The following is a 25,309-nucleotide window of genomic DNA, read 5'->3' on the forward strand; positions in this document are numbered from 1 at the left end:
AAAATGGAATTAGAATGAATGAGTTACCTCCTGAAAGAACCCCAAAATTCCCTAAAAAGACTGAAAATCCCAGGAATTTTCTAGTCAAAATCTAGAGCTTCTAAAGAAAAACCCCTCGAAGCAGAAAGAACTCATGTAGCAAAGAGCCACAGTAAGGATCACACATGATTTAGCCCCCACTCTGAAGGAGTGGAGAGCTTGTAATACAGTATAAGGTGAAGGCTATTTCGATATCTATATCTCTTTCCGTGTAACTATATATGAACTTATTATCAAGAATAATTTACTCAGCAAATTATGATTGTGTGACTCTGTAGTATACTTATATTACCCTGTACCAGAGTTTTGGAGGGGAAAAAAAGGGGAGCCTTTAATGAAATAGAAAACCAAGTATTCTTGATTTTAAAAAAATCAGAGCTTTGTAGACAAAAGAATCTAAAGAAACATAAAAGATAAACATGTACTATATAATAAAGGACTAAACTATAGTAAAGTACACTTGGCTTCCAATATGGGGTGATGATTGATGTATGTCCTCTGAATCCTATCATCATCAGGAGTCCTAAAATCTAATTAGAAGGTCTGAGAGTAATTCTAGTATGTCTTAAAAGAAGAATTGAAAGAAAGGGAACAGGAATACACTGAGGATGAGGGAAGAGAAAAGAAAGTTAGGGAAAATTATAATCAGAGTACACACAGTATAAACAAAGTCTATACTAATAAGAAGGAAGGTGTAGGAGGAATAGTTGATGCTTGAATTTCGCTCTCATATGAACTGATCAGAAGAGAGAAAAAATACACATACATAATTGGGCATAGAAATACATTTCATTCAACAAAGAATTAAATTAGGAAGGAAGAGGGGAGAAAAGGAGACTAGAGGGAGAATAGCTTAAGGAACAGATTGGCCCTAAGTAAAACATTTGTTTAAGGATGTATAAAAATATTTTTAACTTTTTTTTGAGGTAGCAAAGAATTAGAATCTGAAGGGGTGTTCATCAGTAGCTGATTGGTTATGGATTTGATGGTATGCTATTATGGTGAAAGAAATGATCAAGGGGTGGTTTCAGAGAAACTTAGGGAGACTTGTATGAACTGAGATAAAATGAAGTGACAGAACCAGAACAATTTGTACATTTGACAATAATACTGTAGAGACAGTTTTGAAATAATTAGAAACTGATCAGAATAATACTAAACCATAATTTTTGAGGACTAATGAAAATAATTATATACTTTCTGATAGAGAAGTGAAGGATTCAGAGTGCAGAATGAAACATGTAGCTACACATACAGATTTTTTTTCTTTTAGACGTGACCAATACACAAGTTTATTTTTTTCTACATATATTTGTAACCGGAATTTAGTTTTTTTTTTACTTTCTCATTTGGAGGTGGGGAAGGCAGGATGATGAGAGTGGGGAGTATAGACATATTTTTGTTGATTTTTAAAAATTAGAATTCAAAAATATCAAGTTATATAGCTCCATAAGCCATTTGTAACATATACAACAGTTTTTTGTTTATTACCAGAATATGGAAAAGATATGTGATTTATTCATCTTGGGAAATTCCTATTATAATAGCTCCCTTCACAATCATATATAGTTTATCAATTTTGCCAGACTGTCTCCTTTTATGTGGTTTGGTAGGGACTTATGAATGGGATCCTGGCATAAAGGACTGGTCAGGAAGAACTGGGTTCAAGTACTGCCTCTTATACATAATTAGGAATGTGACCTTGATCAAGTCACTTCTCACTGCTCCAGGCAACCACCTGACATATCACTAGAGAGTTATCAGATTTGGATCAAAGTTTTACATAGTATATAATGAAATTTTATTTATATGAAATGATTGTGATCTGAGGTTTTAATTTTTGTTTTCAGTAAAGACTAATTTTAAATCAGCTTTACATTATTTTACTTTCTTTGTGTCTTGAGTATTATAGGATTCACACCTGTGCTTCCCTTCCTACCAACTCTTATTTCAAGTAGCCAATTTCTGATTTTTTCAGAAATGCACTTAGAACATAATCTTGGTCATGATTTATCCCCCCAAATTAAGAGTTTTACTACTTATTTTAAACCTAAAAACTAGCAATGGGAGATAAAATTTGCATATTCATTACTAACCTGTTTATTATTGTTATAATATTGTTATAAGTGTTTTCTTTTTTTTTTTTTATTAAAACGTTTTATTTACAAAACACATACATGGATAATTTTTCAACATTGATCCTTGCAAAACTTTCTGTTCCAAATTTTTCCCTCCATCTGGTAGTCTAATACATGTTAAATATGTTAAAATATATGTTAAGTCATATATATATATACATACATACATACACACATACATACACACATACATACATACACACAGTTATCTTGTTGCAAAAGAAAAATCAGATCTAGAAAGAAAAAGAACCTGAGAAGGAAAACAAAATGTAAGTAAACATCAACAGAAAGCTTGAAAATGCTATGTTGTACTCCACACTCAGTTCCCACAGACCTCTCTCTGAGTGTAGATAACTCTCTTTATCACTGAACAATTGGAACTGGTTTGAATCATCTCATTGCCGAAGAGAACCACATCTATCAGAATGATCAGCTTATAGTCTTGTTGTTGCTGTGTATGATGATCTCCTGGTTTTGCTCATTTCACTTAGCATCAGTTCATGTGGGTCTTTCCAGACTTCTCTGAAATTATCCTGCTGCTTATTTCTTACAGAACAATATAATTCCATAACATTCATACACCATAACTTATTCAGCCATTCTCCAATTGATGGGCATCCATTCAGTTTCTAGTATCTAATCACTACAAAAAGGGCTACCACAAACATTTTTTGCACATGTGGGCCCTTTTCCCCCCTTTAAGATCTTCTTTAAAAGAGAGAGTGTGAGTTTTCGGGGCTCTCCTCATCATTCCCACATCCCCTCCAACATTCTTCATCTTAGCCAATCTGACAGGTGTGTAATGGTATCTCCAGAGTTGCATTAATTTGCATTTTTCTGATCAATAGTGATTTAGACCTTTTCATATGGACTAGAAATAGTTTAAATTTTTTCATCTGAAAATTGTCTGTTCATATCCTTTGACCATTTATCAATTGGAGAATGGCTTGAATTCTTATAAATTTGATTCAGTTCTCTGTATATTTTAGAAATGAGGCTTTATCAGAATCTTTGAATGTAAAAAAATGTTTCCTAGTTTATTGTTTCCTTTCTAATCTTGTCTGCATTAGTTTTGCTTTTTAACTTAATACAATCAAAATTATCAATTTTGTGATCAGTAAAGATCTCTAATTCTTCTTTGGTCACATTCCTTCCTCCTCCAAGATCTGAGAGGTAAACTATCCTATATTCTTCTAATTTGTTTATTATATAAGATCATGAACCCATTGCAACCTTATCTTGGTATAAGGTGTTAGGTGTAGGTCCAGCATTTTCATATCTTAATGAAATCAGGGCATGATTTAGGCTTTATTACTGACTAGTAAATATCATCTTTGAATTTACCCATGCTTTTAGGATGTCCCACTTGAGCTTTACTCTTTGTCATTATTTTCATATTGAACAAGTAATATAGTGTCAGTCTTAATTCAATAAATGATGATATTACAACAGAAATAATAAAATTAATAATATACTAATTGTTTTTGGTTGATTTTCATCTAATTGTACAAGAGCCCTTGTTCATATGATTGTTCCTTGTATTTACTAGATTTTTATACATTTTCTCCCTGACCTGTGAAAATGGCAGCCTAGGAGGAAGAATTTAGCTAAGAAGTTGCAGCAGTACCAGGAATCAGGAAGTAGAATTCAAAAATGAACTTGGTGATCTTTATCCTTTATCTTCCTCTTTAGTTCATGTTCTCTCTACAGCTTCCATTGTGGTATTTCATTCTTGAATTGTTTCACATTTTGCAAGCTATTGCAAATATATATTATTGCAAAGGTACTGTTATTGGTTAATGTTTAAATCACTTAATATTACTGATGAGATTTAGATTTGGGGTACCCAAATCAAATTAGGGTTTCTGGTGGTCAGGGAGTTAAATGAGATCTAGTGGCGGTGCAAGAGTAGGGAGTTCAGTGAGATCTAGTGGTGGCACAAAGATAGGGAGTTCTGAGGATTCCCTTTCTGACGGTGCAAGAGTCCTCTGTAAAGAAATCTACAGATCCGAAAACCTAGATTGATAAAAGAGGTTTATTATGGAGATCGGAAGTAAGGTTAAAGTCTGGTTAAAGTCTAGTTAAGGAAATAGATGAGGATAAAGAGAGGAGGGCACTGGAAACAGTATTCCAGTGGACAGAGAATCCTTGGGGTGCCAGGAATGGTGCTGGCATGTTTGACCCTCTGCAAAGAGAGAATTTTAGTTTGGCTCCTTTAATAATGACAGATTTAGGTAAAGGGGCTCGTAGGTGGAGTCCCACGTTGGCTCAGATCTGATGGGGGTTGTGAGAGCCTAAGTTGGCTCAGATCCCGTGGGGGATGGGACAAGCCCAGATCTCCTATTGGAATTCAGAGGGGTGCTTTTAACCAGGATTTGTGAATCAAAGGTGCAGGCTTCCTGAACTGATAATGCATCAACCAGGAGGGGCTGGGAGTAATTTGCACAAATCAATTTCTTAAAGGATCACAAATCAGTTTCTTAAAGGGACCACAACCTTCTTCATTACTAAATCACAAAATCCATATTTAGATAAATCATTACTTAAGGAAATCTTTTGGTAATTTGATCATATCTACTATCTTGGGAAGGTAGAAGCAGTCTTCACTTCTGCCTCTTAGTTCTTCCTTCTACGCCAATAACTGTGTGATGCCTTTCCTGATCCCATTATTTTTCTTTTTGTCAAATTCCATGTATCATTTTATGTTACTATGATTTTTAAGGTTATGAACTGTATTTGAGTTGATATTTTTATCCTTAGTACTTTGTACATAATTGGTACTTAATGAATGATGACTGGATTGTATTAATTAGAAAAATTTACTAGAATGTTATTAGTATTCCAGCTTAGGTATTTACTAAAGAACTGTATGAATTAATCTAAGTAGCAATGGAAGCAAATTAATAATTTCTCAATAGTAGAAATAGTAGTAGTAGTAGTAGTAGTAGTAGTAGTAATAATTGCATCAGTATTTCTTTTGACTATTAATGAAAATTTTCTTTGAAACTAAACCCCCTAATTTTTGAGTATTTGTTATTACTTAAAAACTGAAATGAAAACTCATAGTGATTTGTTATCATATTATTAATGATAGTTACTTGTTGCCATCATTGTTTTAAATTCATATTCATATCATATTTATCACTTAGCATGTACTATATTAGATTCTAGGAATACGTGATGATTTTCATTATAGTTAGAGAGACAGAGCACATATGCCTCTATAAAACAATATAAAATGGCATATTATAAGTGCCATATAAGCGGTTTAGAAAATAATTGCTATAGAATTTAAAAGGAGAAAGCAATCACTGTAAACTAGGTATCTTCTAGAAGAGAAATCTGAGAGAGCATATCTAGGACCAGGGGGTAAAAGTTGCTGATAGGTAAATTTTGGTTTCTCAGTAGTTTGCAAAGTCCAAAAATGGAATAGACTCCTCCAGTAATGGAAGGCTTCAAGTGGATGTTTGATCTAAGTTTTTAGAAATAGTCAAAAGTATTTGTATTCTTTTATTGGTTAATTAAATGACTTCTAATTTCCTATCAACTCTGAAAGACCGAAATTTTGTGAGTTGGGCCTTAAACCAGAAGTAATATTTAAATGAAAAATAGTGGGAAAGGACATTTTTGGGATGTTGGCGAGGGAGATGGAGTGATAGACAGCAAATAATAGCTGACTTTCCTATAGTAGGGATTTGCAAAGACCCTTTTTAATTGCACCTAATTCTTATGATTCTAGAAGTATCCCAGTTGGAACTGATCTCAGGCTCAAAAAGAATTCCTGGAAGAAAGATGTAAAAAAAATAAAAAACCCCAAACAAATAAAAGATGTGGGGAAAATTGGGAAAAGAAATGAGTGATGCAAGAATATCATGAAAAAAGAGTCCTGGTAAAGGAGGCACAAAAATTTTGACCCTATAAAAAACCAGAATAGGACAAATGGTAATGAGACACAAATATCCCCTGAAGATAAGGACTCCTTAAAAAAAGTTGAATTGGTCAAATGGAAAAGGGATTACAAAAGCTTACTATAGAAAATAGTTCTTTAAAAATTAGAATTGGATAGGTAGAAACTCAGGACTCCATGAGACAAAAGAAATAAAACAAAATCAAAAGGATGAAAAAATTGAAAAAATGTTAAATATTTCATTGGAAAAACCAACTGACTTGGAAAATAAATCTAGGAGAAATAATTTTATCGGACTGTCTGGAAACCATGATCAGGAAAAAAAAAAAGGCCTAGACATCATATTTCAAGAAATTATCAAGGAAAACTGTCCTAACATCCTAGAACTAGAGGGCAAAATAAAAGTGGAAAGACTCCAAAAATCACCTCCTGAAAGAGATCCTCAAGTAAAAACTCCTAGGAATATTATAGCTGAATTCAGGAATTTCTCAGGAGAAAATATTATGCAAGCAGCCAGCAAGAAACAATTCAGCTGTTATGGAGCCACAGTCACAATTGAGTAAGTTTTATCAGTTTCCATATTAAAAGGTCTTGGAATATGATATTTTGAATGGGCAAATGAGCTAGGTTTACTACCAAGAATAAAAACTGGATATAATCCACCAGGGAGAAAAAATGGCTATTAATGAAGTAGAGGACTTTGAAGCATTCCTAATGAAAGACTAGAGCTGAATAGAAAATCTGAAAATTTTCAAAAACAGGACTCCAATATAAAAAAGGAAACAAGAAAGAGAAATCATCAGTGGTTCAAGGACTGTTTATATTCCTATGTGGGAAGATACTTATAACTTAACTCTTTAATAATTTTCTTATTATTAGGACAGTTAGAAGGAGTACATATAAAGGGCACAGATTTGAGTTGACTGATAGGATACTATCAAAAAATAAATAAAATTAAGGGGTGAGAAATAGGGATGAATTGGAAGAGGTAGAGGGGAGTGAATTATCTCATAAAAGAAGCATGAAAGGTTTTAGTAAATGGGAAGATAGAAAGGTAGTAGGCAAAACTTTAAAGCTTATTCTCATTAGAATTGATTCAAAAGAGTAACATACACATTCAATTGGGTATGGATATCTAGTTTATCCTATAGTAAAGTAAGAGGGGAGGGTGATAAGAAGGAGATGGGCTGATAAAAGGGAGAATACATGGAGAAACAATGGTCAGAAACAAAACATTTTTAAAGGACGAATATGGGGAGACACAGAAGTGAGGACAAATAGGATGGAGGGTAAGTATACAGTAATCATAACTGTGAATGTGATGAGTTCATTCATAAAATGGAAGTAGATAGAACTAGAACCCTGCAATGTGATATTTGCAAGAAATACACTTGAAATAGAAAGACATAGTAAAGGTAAAGTGCTGGAGCAGAACTTATACCACAGCTGAAGTAGAAAAAAGCAGGGGTAATAATTATGATTTCAGACAAAACAAAAGTGAAATTAGATGTGATTAAAAGAGAGAAGCTGGGAAGCAACTTTTTGCTAAAAGATAATCATATATACCGTAACCTATTCAGCATGTAAAGGATTGCTTGCCATCTGGGGGAGGGGGTGGAGGGAGGGAGGGGAAAAATCGGAACAGAAGTGAATGCAAGGGATACTGCTGTAAAAAATTACCCTGGCATGGGTTCTATCAATAAAAAGTTATTTAAAAAAATAAAAAATAAAATAAAAGATAATCATAGACAAGTATATTATACACACACACACACACACACACCCCCATATATATATGGGTGTGTGTGTGTGTGTGTGTGTGTGTATACATATATATATGTGTGTGTGTATATATATATATATATATATACACACACACACATACATACACCAAATGGTGTAGCATCCAAATTTTTAAAGGAAAAATTAAATGATTTAAAGATGTAGTAGACCATAAAGCTATATTACTGGAAGACCTCAACTTTACCCTTTCAGAACTATATAAGTCTAACCAAAAAGTAAATAAGAAACAAAGTTAAGGAGATGACTAGATTTTAAAAAACATATATGTTAGAGCTCTGGAGAAAATTGAATATATTAAAAGGGTTTGCACAAATAAAATCAAAGCACAAGATTAGAAGGAAAGCAGAAAATAGGAAAAATATTTTATGACAAGTTTTTTGTGATAAAGGCCTCATTTCTCAACAATATAATTAAATCACTTTTATAAGAATATGAGTCATTCCCCAATTGTTTAATGGCCAAAAGATATGAGCAGAAAGTTCTCAGAAGAAGAAATCAAAGCTATATATTATAATCATATGAAAAAAAAATGCTCTGATTCACTATCTTGGTTTTTTTGTTTTGTTTTGTGAGACAATTGGGATTTAGTGACTTGTCCAGGGTCACACAGGCAGTCAGGTAGTACTAAGTACTAAGGGTTTGAGACCAGATTTAAACTCAGGTCCTCCTGACTCTAGGACTGGTGCTCTATCCATTGCACCATCTAGCTGCTCTTTAAATCTCTAGAGAAAGAACTGATGGAGTTTGAATGAAGATTGAAACGTAGTTTTTTAATTTCACTATTTTTCTTTATATTTTCTCTCATAGCATGATTCATCTGGAAATACTTTGCATAATTGTACATGTATAACCTATGCCAAATTGCTTACCTTCTCAATGATGGGGGAAATGAATGCAGGAGGAAGAGAATTTGTATTCAGTGTTTTAAAAATTAATGTTAAAAATACTCTTCATGTAATTGGAAAAGAATTCTTTTAAAAAACAATTTGGCCATTTCCCAATAAGATGGGTATCTTCCCTCCCCAATTCTTGGCTATCAGAAAAAAAGTGCTACTAGAAATATTTTGTTATCTGTGGGAATTTTCTTCTTATTGGTGACTTTCTTGAGGTTTAGGTTTAGGCCAGTAAAGGAGTCTCTGATTAATAAAGTGTAGACATTTAATCATTTTTATGTATAATTTCAAATTACTTGTAACATTTCACTGTTTCAACTAAGTAGTAGTGTGCTTATCATTCCATAATCCCTCCAGCATTGACTGTTGCCATTTTTTTATCATCTTTGCTATTTTGCAGTGTGAGGTAAAACCTCAGGGTTGTTCTGTTTTTTATTTCTTTGATTATTAATGTTTAACACATTCTTTCATGTAGTGGTCAATTCTTGACAATTCTTTGGTTGCCTGTTATTTCCTTTGACTTTTTATTTTGGGAATGGGTTTTAGTCATATATATTTGTTAATTATTTACTTATCTTGAATACCTAACACATTTCAGAGATTCTTGACATAAAGGTTTTCCCAATTGATTCCTTCCCTTTGGCTAGGTGTATTAGTTTTGTCTGTATAGAATCTCATGTGCTTAGTTACCTAGTTGATCTTTTATAATTGCCTCTCTTTTACTTAAGAATATATCTCTGACCCCTAGATGTGATTATTTGTGAAATTCACAAATATTGTGAAAATTAAAAGAGAAGGTATATTATCTGCTTCTCTTTTAATTTTTTATTATAGTATGATCATTAATATTAAGGTCACCATTCAGAATGTATTGTGGAATGTGATATAAACCCTAATTTCTGCCAGACTATAATTTTTGCAGGAGTTTTCATCTAAGAGTTTTTCCTAGGTAATTTATGTTTTTCACTTTATGAAAAACTGTGTTAATTAATTATATTTTTTCGGATTCTCCCATGTCTGGTCTATTCCATTGATCTCAATCTCTCTCTCTTTCTTTCTCTCTCTTTCTTTCTCTCTCTCTCTCACACACACACACACAAATACCAAATAGTTTTGATGACTGCTACTTTATAATATAATTAAATCTCCATTTTTGTTTCTTCATCTTGTATTCAAAATTGTATTTTGTTTTTCTCAATGAATTTTGTTGTTATTTTATCAGGTTCTATAAAGTATTCCATTGGTAATCTGATTGTAAGTGATATGGTTATTTTGTGGTCTAGCTTTGAGCATTGAATAAGAATATTCAATCCAGTTATTTAGGAGTTTTAAGAACCACTTTGTAAATTAATGTGTGCAAATCTTCTGTATGCTTTGATAGGTTGATTCCCACAGATTTTATGTTTTTTATAGTTCTCTGGAATGGGATTTCCTTTTCTATTTTTGTTTCTTGGGTTTTGTTCTTTTTATGTAGAGATGTTGTTGATTTTTGAGGCTTTTATTTTGTAGTTTACAACTTTACTGGAGCTATTGATCATCTCAATGAATAATTTTGCTATACTTAATTTATTTGTTTAGTTATTTTGTTTCTCTGATCATTCTTAAAACTAACAGGTTGTAGTACTAGCATGGTGAAGAAAGCCAAAGACACACACATTTCATTTTATGAATTCAAGAAGGATAGTTGACCAGGAACATAGCTTAAATAATTTTTGTAGTGGTAAATAGTGCAATAAATAATGTTTATAATTATGACCCAGAATGATTAAAAACATAGTTTTATGTTGTTTTTTTATGATGAAAAAAGGAAAAGTGTTTAGGCCCTGAGTAACTAAATGCAGTTGGCAGAGAAAGATGGACATACTGATAGAATTACTCCAGAATAAGCAGGGAAGGGCACTGGTGGGGATCTGTTTAACCTCATAGTCCCACCCTCTGTGGAGGTCATGGGCAGCCCTACCTTGTTATGTCTGATTAGAAATCTGAATTATATCAAAAGCCTGAGGTTAAATTTTCCTTATAAATGTCCATGGTTTATGCCATCTTTGCTTAACACCCTTTGGATCAGTCCACCACAGTACAGTGCCTTGTGGTGTCTTTCCCCTCAGCTTCCCTTACCCCCATTGTCATGTGGTATCTTTTCTCATCCCTCACCATTCCTCTATTATTTTCTCTTTCCTATAGCTGACTAATTCTTTTAGAATTCCTCTATAGATTTAGCCTGCCATCTAAGGGCATATTTCAACTTCATGGAATATTGTTTCCTTTCTCCTGCTTAATTGTGAGTTCCACTTGGAACCTTGCCTTTTCCATCACTAATTTTGTTTGTTTTTATAATAGCTTTAAATTTTCAAAATACATGCAAACAGTTTTCAATATTCATTCTTTCAAAACCTTGTGTTCCAAGTGTTTCTTTCTCCCCTTCTCTCATTCCCTCCCCTAAATGGCAAGTAATCCAATATATGTCAAACATGTACAATTCTTTTATACATATTTCCACATTTATTATCTGCACAAAAAAAATCAGATCAAAAAGGGAAAAAATGAAAAGAAAAAAAACTTAAAAAGCCAGCAACAATAAAAATAGTACAAATACTTTTTGTGATCCGCATTTAGTCCCCACAGTCCTCTCTCTGGATGTAGATGGCTCTCTCCATCACAGATCTTTTGGAACTGGCCTGAATCTCATTGTTTAAAAAGAGCCACGCCCACTAGAGTTAATTATCACATAATTTTGTTGTTGTGTACAATGTTCTCTTGGTTCCACTCACTCCACTTTGCATCAGTTCATGTAAGTCTCTCCAGACCTCTCTGAAAGCATCCTGCTGATTATTTCTGACAGAACAATAATATTCCATAACACTCATATACCATAACTTATTCAGCCATTCTCCAACTAATGGGCATCCACTCAGTTTCCGTTTGTTGCCATTACAAAAAGGGCTGCCACAAACATTTTTTGCACATGTGGGTCCTTTTTCCTTTTTTATGATGTTTTTGGGATACAAGCCCAGTAGAGACACTGCTGTATCAAAAGGTATGTACAGTTTAAAAACCTTTTGGACACAGTTCCAAATTGTTCTCCAGTATGATTGGATCAATTCACAACTCTACCAACAATATATTAGTGTCCCAGTTTTCTTTACTTCCTCTCCAACATTTACCATTATCTTTTCTTGTCATCTTAGCCAATCTGAGAGTATGGTGGTACTTCAGCGTTGTCTTAATTTGCATTTCTCTAATCAGTAGTGGCCATCATTAATTGTTAAAACCTCTTTCCTTGCTAACTATGTACTCTTTCAACTCTATTTCATATTTACCATTCCTGGTGTCTATAACATCTCTTCATTTTGTCTGTAACCTCTTCTCCTAAATAAAACTACCTTTTGTCAAAGAGAATGGACATTGTGAATTCTTCACATGACCAAACCCCCCCAACATTTGGTACCTATGTCAGTGTCATCATTTGATGCTGAACCCCACATGCACCAGCAACTGCTCTTCTTACATCACATTAAAAGTACCATGCAAAATAGTTTGAATAAAGAGTAAAATTTGTTGCTTAAAAAGATATTTAGCAGTAATCTAGGAAATTCACTTAGATTTTCATTACTGATAATGCTAGATAAATTATGTTCTATATTGTCTGTCTCTGTTGGTCTGTCTCTCTCTCTCTCCTTCTCTCTCCTTATTCCAACTCTCCCTTTTTTGTTCTTTTCTTTCTAATGAAGAATTATAGATTGTGAAGAGCTATAGATTTTTTAGGAAAGTACCATGCATGGTTTTAAAAAAGAGCCTGAATCTTGATCATCACTAAGATAATGGAATAGGAAAAGTTGGAAGATTAGTTAATTTGCCATATGTCATAAGGTTGTCATATCTGCAAATAATTTTTGTGCCATTAATCTTCCCTTCCTGGTCACAGCTTGAGTATCGAGATCAGTTCTGACCATCTACATTAACATTTTTCCAACTAAAAAATCAATTTTCTAACTCTACTACTCTTTAAAAGAAAAAATGAAAATTCTTATAAAAAAACATGCAGTCAAAGCAGAATAAATTTCTACACTATATACCATATTTTTAAGTATCACACTATATAGTTTGTTCACAGGAAGAAAAGCAGGATGAGGGTAGTGCTGGAAAATTATGTCACATATGAATCATTTGAAAGACTTTGAATAGTTGCCAAACAGAACAGGATTCAATTTTTTCAAATTGACTTTAGAGCATATTACCAGGACCATTATTTGGAAGTTAAAGAAAAATTTCACTCAGTATGAGGAAAAAGTTCCTAATAATCAGATCTAAAAATGGGATAGGTTTCTTTGAAAGGTAGAGAGGTTTTCATTCATTACTGGTCTTCAAGAAAAGGCTTAGTGACAACTCTTAAAATTTTCTACTTTCAACCAAAAATTTTTTGTGGTGGTGATGATAATGATGATAATGATGCAAGTCAAAGGCTCATTTTATGCTTACTTCAGTTTCTTGACATGAAAACAGTAAGCATTTGATTTTTGGATGCATTAAGCAACAAACTTTTTTTATGTTCTTTTAACTTTTAAAGTGGGTGAATTGGTTGAAAACTTGTTCCCTATGTCCCAGATGAAACTTAATTTTTAAACTGAAGATATTTTCCATAATTTTTGTCGGAAGATTTCCTTTTTGAAGGACAAGGAGCATTTCATATTTTTTTGGTCTTTGTGTCTCTAGTACCTACCGAGTAAAGTATTTTTAACATTTAATAAATACTTTTTTGATTTGTTGAAATTTTCAAGATCTAGCCTTCTTTATTTAGCCTTTTAGGATCCCCTAGTTAGGAAAGATCTCTCTTTCAAGTCTTCTATGCCACTCTGTTGTCCTTATGCTCATTTATGTTCTAAAACATGATTTAGATATGTGTATATATGTTTTAAACCTTACGTCGTACTGTCTTTTGGAACCTCAGTCTAAAGGCACTAGGAAATTGTTTGCTGAATTGATATGGAAGGTATACCTACCTAGGATCATAGAATTACAGAAAGTAGGAATGTTTAATTCTTTCAATTGTATCTTTAGCACCTAGCACATGATAGGTCCTTAACAAGTGTTAATTGATTAAGTGATTTATTGATTCCAGATATACTGGAAGTATCCTCAGAGACCAACTAGTCAAGTCCTTTATTTTATAGATGAGATTCTCAAGTTAATCACCTGGACCATATTGCTAAGATTTTTATAATTCAGCAATGAAATCACAAGATACTGTTGTGTAAGCTAACTGCACTTTTCTGGGGAAAAAAAAGTAGAAATTAAAAGAAGAATTTTTGAAGTAAATAATAATGTCCTTTTTTATGAATTAAATCTTTAACATATATATATATATATATACATATTTTTATTGTAGCATTTTAAGAGGTTAAAAAGAAAATATACATTTAAAGATTTTTAGAAGTTTTAAAGTAGAAAGACTTTTTAAAAAAGCAAAATAGGACTTTGCTTTCCTTCTAGCTTTCCTTTTCTAGCTTTTTGACTTTTAATCATCATTTTGAATGTTTCTGTATTAGATCTTAAGATAAAAAAAAAAAAAAACAACAATTTGACCCAAAAAGATCTTTTATTGCCAATTAATATGTGTAACAGTATGTTAAGTATGTATTTAGGAGTATAATATATTTTTACTCAAAAAATTGCTAAAGGTTAGACACTACTATCTCTGTATGTATAGAAGTCACTACATGGTTCAGATAAGCTATGATTTTCTCTAGTTTTCTATGATTTTAGAGAGGCTTACATCAGAAAATGACTTTCTTTTGTTACCCATTTGTATATGATCTCCTGATACTATAGTTAAGTTACTTAATAACAATATACTCGTTTCTCACTACCTAATAAGGAGTTATAAAATACCTACTTTATGGTTTTGTCTCTTTGCTAAGCACTGGGAATATAAAAATAGGATCAGTATTATACCAGATAAGTCATCAAATGACCTTTCCTTGTGGTTTAATACACTGACACTGCACTCAAGTTTGCCTTTTTTCATACCCTGTGCAGCATTTTTCAAAAATATTACTGTTGAATAGTTGATATATAAGCAAAAGATGCTATTTCTGTTCTTCTCTACATGAAATCCTTGTTGAATCTTTACAGATTATTTTGTTGTGATTTTCATTAAGGAATAATCATTTTAGTGTCAGTTTTCAAAATTTCAATTATATGCATGCCAACCTATTACTATTTTACAGCATAATGCCGTTCCTAATTTGCCACATTATAATATTTTTGGATTTTTTTCATTTTATAAAGATGCTTAAGCCATGCATAAATGAATTTTTATTCTTGATCAACAGACATATGTAGGGTGTGTCGATCAGAAGGAACACCTGAGAAACCGCTATATCATCCGTGTGTATGTACTGGCAGTATTAAATTTATCCATCAAGAATGGTGAGTAGATTTTTAGAAATTATATTTCAAAACTTACTTTTGTTGCTAGTATAATTTATTATTTAAATGTAGAAATTCCTTTATTTTTAATATATTATTATTTGTTGGGATTTAAAAAAGAAACATAGGCATCCCAAATTTTCATAGGGAGAAGATAAGATAAACTAATTAAAATTAATTTCATTGTCTTTTATGTAAGATTTTTCTCAGGGCTTATATTAGTTAGCCAGTTGGCAAAACAGGTTTTTTTTAAAAGCCAGTGAATTAATTTAAAATATTTATATATACATCATCAGTGAATAGAATGGGAAAGCATTACATTCATAGAGGACTCAGCTGTTATACCCATCTACAATATCTGAATTTGGGCATCCTGTTTATTTAGTACATAGACTAAGGCTAGGAGATGAATGAACAAGATCACTTCAGTTAGGCTGGATACGAAAAAAATGGATAGAATAACAAGATATAGTTTCGAGTTTACAGAGGGAGGAACATGGAGGGAAGTTATATTTGCTTCCTTGCTTCAAGCTTCATGAAAAAGACAGTTAAAAGCAGGATTTAATAATGTCAATTCATTTCATGTGAAATAAGTTACTCAATAACAATATACTCAATTTTTAACACCTAATAAGTTGTTATAGAGTATCTACTTTATGGCTTTGACTCTGTACTAGGCACTGGGGATATAAAGACAGGATCAGTGTGAGCAATTGACATCATAAATGCCAAATCACAGAATTTGAGAGTTGGAAGAGACCATTTAGTCAGTGGCCATTTAGTCTAAAACATGTGATATGTGAAAGAACTCTCACCTATGACAAACCTGAAAAATGATCATCCAGCTTCTGCTTGAAAATTTCCTAAGGAGGAGGGAACCCAACAAGATCCTTTCTTCCTTTCATTATAACTTTAATGACAATACTAGATGATATTTTGAGGGAAAGCATGAATATCTTATTTTTTAAAATCTAAAAGATTAACATTGTGCCCCAAAATTGCTAACTTCCCTAATAAAATATTATGGATATATCATCCATGTATTTACCTAAATACTTCTCGAATTTATATTTTCAGCTTTTACTATCTGTTGGAGGTAAGGAATTCCATGTGTTGACTACCTGCTGGGTAAAGTAGTATATGTGCACCAATAAGAAATTAAAAGCTTTTTGAAGATAAAAGACAGTGTCTTAGTTATAGAGTATCTACTTTATGCTTCGTCTCTGTGCTAGGCACTGGGGATATAAAAATAGGATCAGTGTGAACAACATGACATCATAAATGCCATCTAGAATTGGGCAAAAATCACAAAATTTGAGGTTGGAAGAGACATCAGTAGCCATCTAATCTAACACATATGTGAAAGAAATCCCAATATCTTATTTATCTCACTATTTAACACTGTGACCTGCAAAATAAATTGGTGCAAAATAAATATTTATTGAATTTTTATTTATACAAAATTCTTTCAGATTTCAAAGTGTTTCTGAGCATTTCTTGACTGTTATTGGTCATTGGTTCTGCAAAAACTTTGTTGGCCAAAACAACAATACAGAGGGAGAAAGCAAGGAACATTGTTTTAAATAAAATCACTATTCTTCCTTTTCCTTGTAGTGGTAGCTTCTCTTGGGCTGAACCAATAACAGTTTTCTGTTTGGCTAAAAAAATCATATCAACTAATATCCCCTGGGTTGGGGGATTTGTGATGAGAGAGGACAACCACCATTTACAGTAGATTCTCCACAGGGGAATACCAGACTTGTGTTTTGATATTATTTTGAAATAATGTTGATTAAGAAACTATATGAAGCATGTTTGGTTTCTAGTGTTTGGTGAACATAATAATATTTGTCCTGCCAATAAAATTCAAGAATTTAAAAAACTTGATTCATATATCTCCCTTTCAGTTGTTACAGATTGAAGAGTCCTAATTTTTCTTTTCTCATATAGTATATCTTCTAATTTCTCAGTTGTCCTGCTGTCTTTTTTGTGTAGAATTTTTTTGAATAAGGCTTTAAGTAAGAATTTTATGTGTTTTCCAAGTACAAGTATTACAGTTTTGAAAAAGAAAACAATGAATTTCACAAACCTATGATTAGTATTGGATTAATATTATTAACTTTAGATAACATGTAGATGAAATAGTGGTATAATGGAAATAACATTCAAGATTCTTCATCTGTTAAGTGGAGGAATTGAAAATAACTACATATTTCAAATTTAAATTTAAAAGTATAAAAAAGTAGGAACTTTAGTTAAATAAATAGTAGATGGTAGCTGGGGAGCAAAATAAAAATCAAAGAATCTGAACATTATAGAGCTGGATGGACCATTTGGAAGCATTTTATTCAGTTTTATTAGTCCATTACGGTTTTTCTGAAACTAGATTTTTTTTTTCTTAAAGTAGTTTTTAAAATAATTATGTATTATTTGGCCTTTATGAACTTTGTGCTTAAGCCAACCTGGTCTCTACTTCTTGTTCTCCCTATAAAGCATTCCATATTTTTGCCTCTGTTTCTTTCAGACTGATCTCCAGGTCTGGAACATTTCTCCTTTCTTATCTCTGCCTCTTAGAATTTCCAGAGCCATTCAAAGTTCAGTTCACCTTTTACATGAGGAGGTTTTCCCTAAGTCCCAAGTTGTGTGTATTTGTTTTCTATTTTCTTATTTATGAACATTCTCTCCAGTAAAACCTTAGTTCCTTCAGAGCAGAAGCTATCTAATTTTATATTATCCTCAACACATGGCACATAGCAGATAATTGCTAAATGCTTGTTGGTTAGTGTACCATCAGTTTTATAGATTATTTTTAAGCTTCTCAAAAATAAATATATTCATAAACTTTTTTTTTTGTTTGTTTGTTTTCATTTCAATGACTTTTTCTTTCTTATTACATCACTCAAGATACCATTAGATCTTTAATTGGAAATTCTAGCACTTGGGACATAGTCATTTGAGGGAGTTTATGCTTTTTCCCTGTGACAATCCTATCTGCCTTGTGGTTCTCTTGTAGTTCCATGTCCCTCTGTGACTACTGTGAGGAAGAAGATAACTCTCCCCCTAACTCTTATCCCCATAGTCTTTTTACTATTCTGGTATCATTATGTAGTTCTGCAAAATATTATGTTTCTGCAAAATGCAAAAATTAAGTGCAGTATTTTGAAGATGGGGAAAGTTTTTTGTGAAAAAATTAAAATTATAGTTATTATAACCTTAAACTTTAAAAATGTATTTTGTGCATGAAAAATATTTTTGTAATATATTTATATTTTATAAATATTATATATTTCTAATTTCAGCTTAGTTCAGTGGTTGAAACACAGCAGAAAAGAATACTGTGAACTATGCAAACACAGATTTGCTTTCACACCAAGTAAGTATAGCATTAACAATATTAATTGCCTTTGTATGTATTATATCTTTGCAACTTTCAGTTTGAAATTCTGAAATAATAGTCTTTATTCTTTCCTTTCATATTTCATTCCTCCTTGATTTTTAATATAAAAAAGTATTCTGAGCTCCTTTTTCATCTTACCTGGTTTGTTTTTAAAAACATCTCACATTTGATGTATTGTACCACCAGAGCTATTATGACTTTATTTGTTAAACATCTAAAATATTGAATTAAATTTAACTAATATTTAGTGCTTGCAAACTTTGAGGTATTATCCCCAATACTTAATACACAGAGGCAAAAAAATACAAGTCACTTGCCCTCAAAAGAGTTTAAATTATACTTCAATATTTAACAAAATATTTACAACACTTTATTAAGCAGGAATAAGTTGCTGATCCATTGAAGGATAAGTGTGAGAAAAATTAATCAGCCTTTTTTCCTTATTATACAATACTTCTTAAATAGAAACATTCATTACATTTATTTATGGATGTTTGTTTTTTCTGGGACATAAATTTTGCAAAGGTTAATTTTTTTTTTTGAGTATTTTGAATGATTAAAGTGTGTGCAGTTGAAATGAACATTATTGACTTTGCATTTTTCCCCCCACTGGATAAATAGGAATTTTTGATAAAAGAGGCTTCTCTTTTCTTTTAATAAAGTATACTTAATCATAATACTTTCTCTGGAAATTCTTGTACCTGAATGAGATGAACTGGATTTGACTTCTGATTCTGCCATTTATCAGTATTATTCTAGGACTTGGTTTCTTCAGTAATCAGTATCAAAAAGTCAATTTTGTTATGCTTAGAACTGAAAAATTATCACATGCAACTTTAAAAAAAATTTAGGTCTTTTGGCCTTATAGCAAATTAAAAATCTCGATTTTATTGAGTTTCCATGGCAATAGAGTAAGGAAAGGGGGAAAGGATGCAAAAATGGGTTTTGATGATGTCTTTGGGTCTGCCAGTGAATTTGCTACTAATAGTATGAGAAGAAGTAGAGGGATGCTAAGTGAACTCAGGGTGAATAAGCATCAGTTGTTTTCTTCTAACCTTTTGAATTCTTGGTGTCCTAAACTATGGAGATAGGTTAACTTGCTTTATCTTTGGTGTCTATTTTGGAGACATTATGGGAGAAAATGTCTAGTCCACATTATGTTGCTCTTGTGACCCAAAACTGTCACAATAACTTCTAGTAAAGATGTAGTACTTCTGGGACATTGAATTCGAATTAAGCTATTGCTTTCTCACTATATCTTTGTGTATCTTAATCAATAAGTGCTTGTCACATTCACGTTGTTTCCTATGGACATCTCTCTCTTTTCTTATGAAATTATTTCTCAGATTTTTGGAATTTTATTCTTAAGAAGTCCTTAAAAACTATCTTTGCATGTATTTGGAAAATTAAAAAAAACTATTTTAAAAAAGAGATTTGTATTCTTTATTCTTTCTGGTATAATTTTAAGACATTTATTGTATTCTTAAAATTTTTTAATCATGTGATTGTATTTATTCTTTTAAAAAAATCCCAAAAAAACAAACTTAATTTTATTGATAGTTTTCTTCAGCATCGTTGGTATTAAAAAATATAACTTTTATCCTCCCTGTAAGCCATTCCTTGTAACAAATATTAAAGAAAAGAGAGGAAAAAAAGCAGTTTAGCAAAGTCAGTATGCACATCAGATGATCTGGCAATATATACAACATTCCATATACTTTGCAAAGAGGGGAGGAAAGTACATTTCTTAGTTTTTCTCCTAGGGAATGTTATCTTTTCTCTGAATCCTTTGAAACATGTTCTTTCCAAATCAAGGTCACATGTCAAATTTTTCCAAATTAATTTTCATTTACAGATGAAGTCTTCTTTCTCCCCTTCCTCCAAGAAGTCCAATCAATTCTGCTTCAACAACTAATTCTTCCATTTTGATGAGAATCTGGTCCAGAATTAGAAGGTTCCTTCCTTGATTTTCCCATTTTTCGAAAGATGACACCATTAATAATGGATCCAGAAATTAATAATTGCTTTACTTTTGAAAGAGAATATTCCAACAGATTTCCAAATAGTTGAAGTTCCCCTTAATGCTATATTTTATATAACTCCATGCTATGATCTTGTGATCTATTTCTTTCTTTCTGAAGTCAGTCTATAGTAGTTGTTTTTTTTTCGTGACAGTGACAGTTCTCTTTTTGGCAATCAGATGCCAAGTGAATGAGGTATTTGATACTCTCATTGTTGTTCCTCATAAGGCCAAAACTTGAGTTTTATATCCTGGCATTGATAAATTATATGACAAAAATAATGAGGGCATATAACATATTAAAAGGATTTCACATTCTATTAAATGAAGATTGAAATAATTTAATCCATTTAACTTTGAGCAGTGGAGATATGTTGGGTCTTTTCAACATGTATGACATTTTGGATGTTTTCAAGTGTTTAAAGGTTTATCTGTCATCTCTACTTGACACTAAAAACCAGAATTAGTGGCAAAGGCAGAGAAATTGTAGAAAGGCTAATTTTGGCTCAATAATAAGGTTAATCGTCCTAAATTTTAAAGCTATTTAAAAAGATAATGAGCTTTTTTTTAAGGTTTTAAGTTCCTGGATGTTGAATGTTTTCTAATTGATTCTGGATTAAAGTGCTATAGGGGAGTTCTGCTTATATATTTGTTGGATACATTACTTTTCCTTTTTGAGATTCTGTGTTTTGGGGTAAATGAATTATGGTCTTAGTTTCATTTATTAAAACTATTTATCTGAAATGTTTTATTAGGAATCATATCCTGTCATAAAAATTATGATCTAGATACATAACTATTGTATAAATAATTTAAATATTTTTTGATATATTTTGTTTTGAAACAATATATGCCTCCATCAGAGACTCAATCCCTTCTACAAACTGCATTTCCTAGAAAATTTATTAGCTCTTACAGAAAAGAGGACTGGATCAGTTTTATAATTGATTTTATGGATAATTTTATAATAATGATATTATTATAATAATAATTTTATAATAATAATGTAAGAAAAAATGAACAAAATATGGAGAACAATTATTATTTAGAAGACCAAACTTATACTAATATTGAATTTTTTTATTAAGAGTTTTGTGGCCTTTCAATATTAATGTTATTTATTCCTTCTATATAGTGGGTTTTTTTTAGCTCAGCTTTTCAAATAAGTAGCTATTTTTTAATAGAATATAAATTTTTTGAGTTCCATTTTTTTTTCTTTCAGTTTATTCCCCAGATATGCCTTCAAGGCTACCAATCCAAGATATTTTTGCTGGACTGGTTACAAGTATTGGCACAGCAATACGTTACTGGTTTCACTATACACTTGTGGCCTTTGCATGGTTGGGAGTTGTACCTCTTACAGCATGTAAGTATTAGTTTTTCAGTTAGGGATTTCTTAAATATTGTTTAATAATGGTTACCATTATATCATGTTATTCCATGTGATGTTCTTTAATGATTATATAAAGTATATGTTCTTAAACATAAAGAAATTTCACATAAAGAAATTGGGTTCTAGATAATTCAGGCCAATTCTGAGAGATTTGTGATGGAGAGAAACATCTGCATCCAGAAAAAGGACTGTGGGTGCTGAATGTGGATTACAACATAGTATTTTCACCATTTTTATTGTTATTTGCTTTTTTCTTTCTTTCTTTTTTTCCCTTTTTGATCTGGTTTTTCTTGTGCAGCATGATAAATGTGGGAATATGTGTAGTAGAATTGTGCATGTTAAACATATATTGGATTACTTGCTGTTAAAGGGAGGAGGAAGGGATGAGAGAGGGAGAAAAATTTGGAACCACAAAAGTTTTGCAAGGATGAATGTTGAAAACTATATTTCCATATATTTTGAAAATAAAAAGCTATTATTAAAAAATATTTTAAAATATAGTGATATATACTTGTATTAGTAACTCATTTTTGGCAGTTTAATCTAGACAGACATTTCCCAAAGAGAATCTAGAAAGAAAAAATGAACAAAATATGGAGAACAATTATTATTTAGAAGACCAAACTTATACTCTGGACAAATGATGGATTTTAATTCCTTCAGTCATATTGTAATTATCCTTAAATTCTGGATTTTTAGGAAGTTTATGTCATGCCCACTAGGATTTCATTTTTTCTTTTACCTTGTTTTTATTTTTTTTATTTTTAATTTTAAAAATTTTATTTTAATAGTTGATTATTTTTCTAATTACACATAAAGATAATTTTCAACATTCATTTTTGTAAGATTTTGAGTTCTAAATCTTTTCCCCCTCCTTTCCTTCCTTACCTTCTCTATCCCCAGAACAGCAAGAAATTTGATGTTATTTATATGCAATCATTTTAGAAAATAGTTCCATATGAGTCGAATTGGAAAAGAAAAATCAGAAGAAAAGGGGAAAACTAGAGAGAAAAAATAAAACAAAATAACAAAAATAAAAATAGTATGCTTTGATGCGCATAGAAGAAGTAGTCTACATAGTTCTTCTTCCATATGTGGATGACGTTTTCCATCCTAAATCAGTTGGAATTGTTTTTCCACCTTGTTTCTAAAACTTTCTTGTAAGGCTAGATCTGGTTTAGGGTGCCTATTGAAATGAATGGCATAATGACCTCAAGTAGGCAAATTGAACTGAAAAGGCTTCTCTTCTCTTTACCCTTTTCTCTCCTTCAAAAAACAACAAAAACACCCTCATATTCTGTGATAATGAAAGTTTCAAGACATATTTAATATATTCTGTAAGGTAGATGACTTACATAAGAGATGTAGTAGGAAATTCTAGGGTGTGAGGTTAGAAGACCTAAACAAGAAGTTCTTTGAGTATTTTATTTGATTTATTTGAATTTCAGAAATTCAAGTAATTGATACTAAATTTAAGTAATTCTAATTTACTTATAATTTATGGGGCAGATAGTATTTTAAAAGAACTTAATAGTATTTGTATTTTGATTCACTTTAAGGATTTGATGTCCTCATAAAAGAATGTAAGTTAATGTATGCTCAGTGATTACAAATATAAGCATTATAAACCTCCAATTAAATTCCAAATTTGAAATTCTGAAATAAAATGGGAGATTAATAAAACTGAAAGAAAACTATTTAATTAAAACTAAGAGTTGGTTTTATAAAAACCAATAAAATAGATAAACTTTTAGTTAATTTGAAATATAAGCATTATAAATTCTTTCTAAAAGTTGCTATTGTTATAGTATTTTTTAAAAATTTTTTTTGTTTTTGGATAGGCCGTATCTACAAGTGCTTGTTTACTGGCTCTGTGAGCTCACTATTGACACTGCCATTAGATATGCTGTCAACGTAAGTATAAAACAATATGATATGAAAAAGATGCTTGATTCAAATGATTCATTTTCTTCCCCTGCTTCCCTTTGCTTCCTCCCTTTCTTCCTTCTTTCTTCTTCCCTTTCTCCCTTTCCTCCCTCCCTCCTCTACTCCTTCTCATCTATTAGGGTTAAGTGACTTGCCTAGGTTCACACAGCTAGTGTCAAGCAAGTATCTGAGTAAGATTTGAATACAGATTCTCCTGACTCCAGGGCCAGTGTGCTCTATCCACTGCACCACCTAACTGTCCCCGGAATAATTCATTTTTACTGCTTATTTGTTTTTCTTCATATTAAAATTTAAGATTTCTCCCTTACCTTGTAGGAAAGCATATACTTTTTATAGCTCTTTCTATTATCTTTGAAGTAGCTGTCATTCATATTAGATTTGTAATTTTATAAATACATTGTTTATATAGGATATTCCATTTAAAGCTACATACTTAAAGGATGGTTTTATAACTTAAGATTTGTTTTCAGTAGAATAATTAATTTATATAGTAAGTTCACATTGAATTCATTAATGACTTTACAAACAAAACAAGTACTCCAATAAAACAGCAATTATCTTTGAGTTGAATTATATTGCATTTGTCTGTTTCATGACATTTATGATTATAATCTCTGATAACATTTCACCTAGTTGTCTTGGTGCTTCTTAATTCTAATGTGTAAAGTATTTGTAACTTTCTAAAAATAGGAGAGAGAGCACTTGGCTTCTTGTTAATAGTCTTCTTAGAAGCAATGTAAATTGTTGATCTCATTTCATAGGTTTGCCCATTTCAGATTTACTTGGTTCTTATATTTAGCCTTTAACTCTTTCTACTGATCCTTATTTTAATAAGGAAAAGACTAAAAAGATCTACGTAGAAGGATGCATTGAAAAATCTTCTAAAAGCACATATATCCTTGCAATTAACTTAAAAAGAAAAAATAGGAAAAGCATATTATTTTACCCTTTTAGTAGACTTTGTAGCTTTATTCCTCTTAGACTAATCCAGAATATTGTAGATCCCTTGCATGCACTGGAAGCATATTTTTTTTAAATTGCTTAAAACTGATCATTACATTTAGAACTTTAAACCTAATTCCCACAATGTGAAAAATCAAAGAGTTTTGCAACAGTATCTTATTAACGTTGTAAACTGAATTTAGATTGGATTAGAAATTTATTTCTTTATTACACTTGATGTAATTAAAAAAAAAACCTGACAGATATTTAAGGTTTGAAAAGTATTTTGCATATTTCACTTGAGCCTTGTGAAACAGATACTATAATAATAATAACCCCTTTTTATGGATAAGCTATTAACTTAAGTTTTGTGACTTTCTTGTGATCATGCACTAGCAAAT

The 25,309-nt window shown here is 31.4% G+C and overlaps 1 protein-coding gene across 1 annotated transcript in view; it reads left to right on the plus strand.

The window, feature by feature from the left end:
- Positions 1 to 25,309, plus strand: part of MARCHF6 (membrane associated ring-CH-type finger 6) — an 85,439-nt gene that overhangs the window by 18,033 nt on the left and 42,097 nt on the right. Inside the window, exons 2-6 of the mRNA XM_051969849.1 lie at positions 15,113 to 15,209; positions 16,287 to 16,305; positions 18,509 to 18,582; positions 21,849 to 21,992; positions 23,861 to 23,933. Of these exons, the coding sequence (XP_051825809.1) occupies positions 15,113 to 15,209; positions 16,287 to 16,305; positions 18,509 to 18,582; positions 21,849 to 21,992; positions 23,861 to 23,933 (407 nt within the window). The remainder of the gene's footprint in view (positions 1 to 15,112; positions 15,210 to 16,286; positions 16,306 to 18,508; positions 18,583 to 21,848; positions 21,993 to 23,860; positions 23,934 to 25,309) is intronic.

The sequence above is a fragment of the Antechinus flavipes genome, chromosome 1, assembly GCF_016432865.1.
Source record: "Antechinus flavipes isolate AdamAnt ecotype Samford, QLD, Australia chromosome 1, AdamAnt_v2, whole genome shotgun sequence".
Lineage (NCBI taxonomy): Eukaryota > Metazoa > Chordata > Mammalia > Dasyuromorphia > Dasyuridae > Antechinus > Antechinus flavipes.